At 51.0% G+C, this 7,437-nt stretch overlaps 1 protein-coding gene across 1 annotated transcript in view; it reads right to left on the reverse strand.

The window, feature by feature from the left end:
* The window catches only part of IQSEC1 (IQ motif and Sec7 domain ArfGEF 1), a 58,875-nt gene extending 51,894 nt beyond the window's left edge, over window positions 1–6,981 (reverse strand). Inside the window, exons 1-2 of the mRNA XM_054387542.1 lie at window positions 6,699–6,981; window positions 2,458–3,722 (exon numbers count right to left, since the gene is read on the reverse strand). Of these exons, the coding sequence (XP_054243517.1) occupies window positions 2,458–3,716 (1,259 nt within the window). The 5' untranslated portion in view covers window positions 3,717–3,722; window positions 6,699–6,981. The remainder of the gene's footprint in view (window positions 1–2,457; window positions 3,723–6,698) is intronic.
* Window positions 6,982–7,437: the final 456 nt, after the last annotated feature.

Raw genomic sequence — 7,437 nt, forward strand, 5'->3', positions numbered from 1 at the left:
AACCACAGCACTGCAGGCAGAAAAGGAGAGTCAGCTCCTTCAGGCTGGAGAAGACAGGCAAGTAAGAACTAAATGGCACTGCCACTGAAATGCTGGGTGCTGCACTTGGGTCACAACAACCCCACGAACGACCCAGGCTTGGGCCAGAGTGCCTGGAAAGATGTGTGGCAGAACAGGACCTGAGGGTGCTGGTTGACAGCAGCTGAACATGAGCCAGCATTGCCCAGGTGGCCAAGAAGGCCACCAGCATCCTGGCCTGGATCAGCAAGGTGTGGGCAGCAGGCCCAGGGCAGTGATTGTCCACCTGTACTCAGCACTGGTGAGGCCACACCTTCAGCACTAGGTTCAGTTTTGGGGTCCTTGCTCCAGGAAGGACATTGAGGGGCTGGAGTTTGACCAGAGAAGGACAGTGAAGCTGCTGAAGGGTCTGGAGAACAAGGCTGCTGAGGGAGCAGCTGAGGGAACTGGGGGTGTTCAGCCTGGAGAAGAGGAGGCTGAGGGGAGACCTTCTGGCTCTCTACAACTCCCTGAAAGGAGGTTAGATGAGGGTTGGTCTCTTCTCCCACATAATAAGTGGTAGGACAAATGGAAATGGCCTCAACTTGCACCAGGGGAGGTTTAGGTAGGACATGAGGAACAATTTCTTCCCCAAAAGGGTTGTCAAACCCTGGAACAGGCTGCCCAGGGCAGTGGTGGAGTCCCCACCCCTGGAGGGGTTTCAAAGGCATGGAGATGTGGTGCTGAGGGTCATGGTTTAGTGGTGACCTGGCAGTGCTGGCTTAATGATTGCACTCAAGGATCTTAAAGGTCTCTTCCAACCCAAACAATTCTATGACCCAGTGACCTGTTAGTTCTCAGAAGCTGCAAAACTTTCATGCAGATAGCCTGTAGAAAACCTCCAAACCTCATACAAACACTGTGAGCTGCCAACAGCAATTTAAATAAAAACGGGGAGGGGGGGGAATCAATTCTGGCACTTAGCATCTCTCATGTAAGTGTTCTGAGGAGCTTTGTAACACCAGTGCCAGAAAGGGCTTAAGGAAATGATACCCATCCTGGGGCAGGGAAACTGGCACACTGGGATTAACTGAGCAGTGATCAGAAAACAGCAACTGTAATGCCAACCACGTTGCTGCTCTTAGCTTCAGAGTGTGACAGTCCTGCTGAGAACTCTGTAACCTCAGTCCTGTGAAGAAGAGCTGAGAGTTGTGTAGTTTTGTTTTTTACCCTCTGTCGTCGCATTCCTGATTTGCTGCAGCTGCAGGCGAGTGTCCAAAGCACAAAGTGTTTCCAGAAAAACAAAGAAACCTGAGAAAGTTGTTTTATAGAAAGCTAAGCAACTCCATAGATGGAGAAATCATTGTTCATAGGGAGAAAGGCACATTTTATGATACAGAATAAACATTTCTGTAGTGAGAAAACATTCAGCGCTTCGGGTTTTAGCACCAAAGTTTTGGTGCAATCTGCTGAACCAGTTCCAGGCTCTGCCCATGGTGAACAGGAAACTCATCTCACACTGCTTGCTACTTCTAATTCCCACATAACAGCTTCTACAATGCCTCCATGATCAGGGCAGGATGAAATTTGCACTTATTGTAAGACCAAAAATGGATCAGGATTGCCCCACCGTATTTCTCAACAAGAAAGGAATTCTATGCATCTTCTGCTGGTCTACCACCATCTACATTCTTTGCTACATCACTCCAAGAAGGACATTGAGGGGCTGGAGCAGGTCCAGAGAAGGGCAACAAAGCTGGGGAAGGGTCTGGAGAACAGGGCTGAGAAGGAGCAGATGAAGGAACTGGGGGTGTTCAGTCTGGAGAAGAGGAAGCTGAGGAGAGACCTCATTGCTCTCTACAACTCCTGGAAAGGAGGTTGGAGAGAAATGGGGGTTGGTCTCTTCTCCCTAGTAACAAGTGACAGGATGAGAGGAAATGGCTTCAAGTTGCACCAGGGGAGGTTTGAGTTGGATATTAGAAGAAACTTCTTCCCTGAAAGGACTCTCAACTGCTGGAACAGGCTCCCCAGGGCAGTGGTGGAGTCACCATCCCTGATGGTGTTTCAAAGCCATATAGATATGGTGCTGAGGGCTATGGGTTAACCCCAGACTTGGTAGAGCTAGAGAATGCTAAGACTCAATGATCTTAAGGCTCTCTTCCAACCCAAATGCTTCCATGACTCTGTGTACACATAATTCCATTTTCCTCTTTTCCCCTGAAGCTGTTTAACTCTGAAGATGTCAACTTGTAAGCACTCTAAGGTGAGCAGTCAGCACAAGCAGCATCATTTTTCAACCAACAGTCAGTACCAGACACTAGCTGTCCTTACCTGACAGAACAGCACTCCTGGCTCAGGGGTATCAGGCAGTAGCTGTCCTTACCTGACAGAACAGCACTCCTGGCTCAGGGGTACAGCCCTGTCAAGGCCAGAGAGCAAAGGAGGAAGGGCTGCACTTACTTGTTGAAGAGGTTGAGGCCGATCCTGTAATGGCGCTTCCGGATCACATCGTTGCTGAAGGCAGGGGAGTCCCAGCTGTTGCGAGTCTCTTTGTGGTAGGTTTGCTTGCTCAAGGTTTGCTCCCTGAGGCTGTCTCTGGAAGAAGATTCTGAGCTGCAGTTTATTGTGTCATTCGAGTTGGAAGTGCTGTTGATGCTGTCGTTGTCTCCATCAGAGTAATCAGACTCCGACTTGCTCTGCCTGTTTGCTGTGCCATTGATAGCCAAGTGACTCTCGATAGGCCTAGGCCTGTGCCTTGCCTCCTGTTCCTCTCGGGATATCATCTTGGCAGGAATACTGTGTGGGATGTGTTTAGGGCTTCCTTGCTGACTCGTGATCCCTCGGTCGTAGGCATTTTGCCTCTTTAGTGACCCTCTCTCCGAGCGGTCGCTCAAGTCCACCGAGCTGTCACTGGGCGGCTCTATGGTTAGCAATGGTAGATGATCCATCCTCATCCTCTGGTCCTGACACTCCAGCGACGGGGTGCTCCTGCAGCTCGTGTCAGTGTCCAGCTTATCATCTTTGTGGGTCATGGACCAGTACTCCTGAGAAGAGTTCATGGAACGGAGCCTCAGGTCAGATTCCGTGCTGGACGGCCTGTCTACCGACTGGGAGAGCGGGAGGGGTGGGGACAACTCTTCCTCATCGATGTACAAGGTGACATCGCTGTAGGAGGCTGTCATCTCGTCAAGCTTCCTGTGATCCACGCCATGCAGGGCTGGCTTGGGCTGAGTGCAGCTCTCCCTCTCCATCTCGCGACTCCTCACCTGCTCTGGGGTCTGCACCTCCTCGGAGTGCAGGCTGCGGCAGTTGAGGGCGTCGTCAATGGACTCCGCCAGGGACTTCACCTGCCTGGAGAAGGCGTCCTCCAGCTCCGTGATGGCGTCAGCAAAGTCGGCGGAGGCTGCCGGAGACTTCATAGGAGCCGCCTCCTCCAGGTCAGCGCACTCCGAGGCAACCATGGGGCCCAGCTTGGAGCCGTCGTTCGTGACGGAGACCTGCTTGCCTTCGAAGTAGGAGCTGTGGACTTTCTCAGGCCCTTCGAAGGAAAACTGCATTCTCATATTGGACAGCACGATGCGCCTGGACATGCGGTTCTCTGACATGGAACTGCGCAGCCGCTCGAAGTTCTTGTTCATCTGGTACTGGCGGAAGGCCGTCTGGATGGTGCGGGCAGCATGGCGCGTTATGAGACGGCCTCCATACTTCCGTTCTAGCATCTCCACCTGAGGAAGCGCCAACAACAAGGCCTGAGTGACTGCAGGCAGTGCCAGCTCCCCCCTCAATGGCTCTCACCCTCCGATGCTGCTCACAGCGAGGGCTCTTACCGACAGGAGAAGCTGGAAGCTCTGTGCTAACAGCTGTGCCCAGACGACCCAACAGACCCCGTGAGGAAAAGCCTGCTGCCCGCCAGCACCTGAAGGGAGCATGCAGGAAGGCTGCAGAGGGGCTTTTCACAGAACCACAGAATGTTAAGGGCTGGAAGGAACCTCGAGAGGTCATCCAGTCCAACCCCCCTGCCAGAGCAGAGTCACCTAGAGCAGATCACACAGGAACTCATCCAGGCAGGTCTTGAATCTCCAGAGGGAGAGTCATGAGAGTGTCTAGCAACAGAACAAGGGGGAATGGTTTTATGCTGAGGGAGCATAGGTTCAGACTGGATTTTAGGAATAAGTTCTTCAGTACAAGGGTGGTGAGACTCTGGAACAGGTTGTGGATGCCTCCTCCCTGGGGATATTATTCAAGACCAGGGTGGATGAGGCCTTGGGCTACCAAGTCTGCTTGACAGGAATCCCTGCCCATGGCAGGGGGGTTGGAGCAGATGATCTCTGAGGTCCCTTCCAACTGAAGCCATTCTATGATTCTGTCACTGTTTCACCCAGCCTGGTATCAAAGCAGAACTGGGCCTCCCAGATCTTACTGGGAGAGGAGATATTTTATAAAGGCATGGGATTGCAGAGGGATGGTTTATAAGGGTCCTTGGTGATGGGACAAGGGGCAATGGTTTTAAACTAGAGCAGGGAAGATTTAGATTGGACATTAGGAAGAAATTTTTCACTATGAAGGTGGTGAGACACTGGAGCAGGCTGCCTGGAGAAGTTGTGGACACGTCACCCCTGGTGGGGACCAGTGCTGGGTCGAAGGTTGGACTGGATGATCTTGGAGATCTCTTCCAAACAGATGTATTTTTGTGATTCTAATAAGCTTTCATCTATATTTAATGCAGTTTTTAAATGCCTCTTTAAAGCACACTGCCTCCAGGCAAAGCTTTGCACATTTTTCCTAGAGGGTTTTGAAGTATCATCTGAGATCTCAGTGAGAGCTTTTCATGAGCATCAGCAGCTCCTCTGTATCAAGCTTCCTTTAGCATTGTCACTTTTTATTGTCTTGGACTCCCTGAACGAACACCAAATCCCATCTGCAGCCCTCCTGCTTTATCAAACTGGCAGAAAAGGACAGGTGGAATTAGGCTCTGTGGAATATCTGCAGTGCAGGAGACCCCTTGACTAAGCCTTACACTCTCCATCAGGCCCTGAGGAGCTCTCTAGCCACAGAGACTGCCAAAGGGGGGAAAGGAGGTCACAATGTAGACCTCAGAAGGAGGTCCAAGGAAACAGCAGAGCTGGCATGAGCCAGATCAAGCATCAGAATTTGCTGTGTCCCTACTTCCACAGAGAATCTGGGGAGCACAGAGACTCAACTCACACTTGCCAGCCCAAATGTTGGCTTCAACTTTAAGTCAGAGCTGCCTGAAAGTGAGCCAGCAGTGTGCTCAGCTGGCCAAGATGGAAACCAGCATGCTGGCCTGGATCAGCAATGGTGTGGGCAGCAGGACCAGGGGAGTGATTGTGCTCCTGTACTTGGCACTGGGGAGGCCACACCTTGAGTAGTGGGTACAGTTTGGGGCCCCTCACTCCAAGAAGGACATTTAGGGGCTGGAAGAGGTCCAGATGAAGGGTAATGAAGCTGCTGAAGGGTCTGGAGAAGAGGGCTGGGGAGGAGCAGCTGAGGGAACTGGGGGTGTTTATTCTGGAGGAGGCTGAGAGGAGACCTCATTGCTCTCTACAGCTCCCTGGAGTGAGGTTGCAGTGAGGTGGGGGTTGGTCTATTTTCCTGAGTAACAGGTGACAGAACGAGAGAAAATGGTCTGAAATTGTGCCAGGGGAGGTTTAGGTTGGAGATTAGCAACAATTTCTTCACTGCAAGGGTGGTCAGGCATTTCAACAGGCTGCCCAGGTGGGGCATTAGCTATTAGAGCATCATTTCCAAATGGTTCAAAGGGTTGGAGCAGCTCCCTTTTGGGGACAGGCTGAAAGAATTGAGGCTGTACAGCCTGGAGAAGAGAAGGACCCAAGGAGACCTTAGAGCAACCTTCCACTACCTGAAGCAGCTACAGAAGAGCTGGGGAGGGACTTTTGACAAAAGCTTGCAGTGATAGAATGAGGGGAAGTGGATTGAAGCTAGAAGAGGGGAGATTTAGGATGGACGTTTAGGAAGCAATTCTTTCCAGTAAGTGTGGGAAGACACTGGGAGAGGTTGCCCAGGGAGGTTGTGGATGTTCCCTCCCTGGAGGTGTTCAAAGCCAAATTGGATGAGGCCTTGAGCAACCTGGGCTAGTGGGAGGTGTCCCTGCTCATGGCAGGGGGTTGGAACTGGATGAGCTTGAAGGTCCCTTCCAACCCAAACCATTCCATGATTGGTTGATTCTATGAATGATCAATATGAATTTCTGTGGCAATAAAGCTCTTTCAAACAGGACTACCTTCAAAATAAAACTTCAAAGCAATGGCTGAGGCTGGCTGCCTTGCAGAAATCTTTTCAGGGTCAAAGGCTTTGAACATCTGCATAGCTTCCACTTAGGTCCTTGTAAAGCACATGGGAGTTTTGTTGAGTAAGACCAATTAAGCCTCTGAATTCTCCCCAGAGATATCAGAGAACGTCAGCTGCAATAAGTCCCAATCCCAATTCCTAGTAGAAGTGGTGTTACTTTTAGCACTATTAATGTATCTTTTACACCTTTCTATGGGAAAGGAGCCAGGGATGACATGACACAGAACAACAGAAAAGCCAGTCACAGGGGCAAAAAAAAAAACAAAACCAGGTATTTTCAGCATCACAACTGAAGTGATGCCAGAAAAGCTTTCTGCCCAGCTTACAGACGTGCTGCCACTGTCGTAAATGAGGTAACAAAGCTCAAATACCTGCTTATCTTGGAGGTCTGAAGAGAGTTCATAGCTCTCAGAAAGCGATCTTGACCTTTTAATAGCTTCTTCCTCCGCTTGTTTTCGCAGTATGGATGTGGAGTGCTGCAGCTTGGGCCGCCGGGATCTCTGCTGCCCAGGGGAGACAGAGTACAGCCCGTAGGCAGAGTGCTCGTAGTGGTCTGGGCTCAGAGCTGAGCTGTGTGTTATAGGTCCTTGGTGGTAAGCAGATGGGCTGTCCAAGGAGGTGCCAGTTTCACTGCTTGGAGCTTCACCCTCAACACTAGGCAGAAGGAAAAGACAGGAAAAGCCTCAGGTGAGCGTAACCCCAAAGCCTCAGCAACAGACAGTCTCATTGTACACAGACACCCAGCACCTTCTGCTGCTGCCACAGGGTGATGTGGCTGCCATGACAACCACCACCATTTTCACTGTAAGCTAAGCAGAGGTCATCTTCAGAGCATGAACTGAGCAGCAGAATGGAGGTTTCAAGCATTATTTAACTTGCTGTGGTAATTACAAGAAACACCCTGAGTAGGTCACTCAGCCACTGCTGTGTAAAATAAATGAAAACCTGATTCATAGAATTCCAGACTGGTTGGGTTGGGACCTTAAAGCTCATCCAGTTCCAACCCCCCTGCCATGGGCAGGGACACCTCCCACCAGCCCAGCTTGCTCAAGGCCTCATCCAACCTGCCCCTGAACACCTCCAGGGAGGGAGCATCCACAACCTCCCTGG

This window comes from Indicator indicator, chromosome 15 (assembly GCF_027791375.1).
Source record: "Indicator indicator isolate 239-I01 chromosome 15, UM_Iind_1.1, whole genome shotgun sequence".
Classification (NCBI taxonomy): Eukaryota; Metazoa; Chordata; class Aves; order Piciformes; family Indicatoridae; genus Indicator; species Indicator indicator.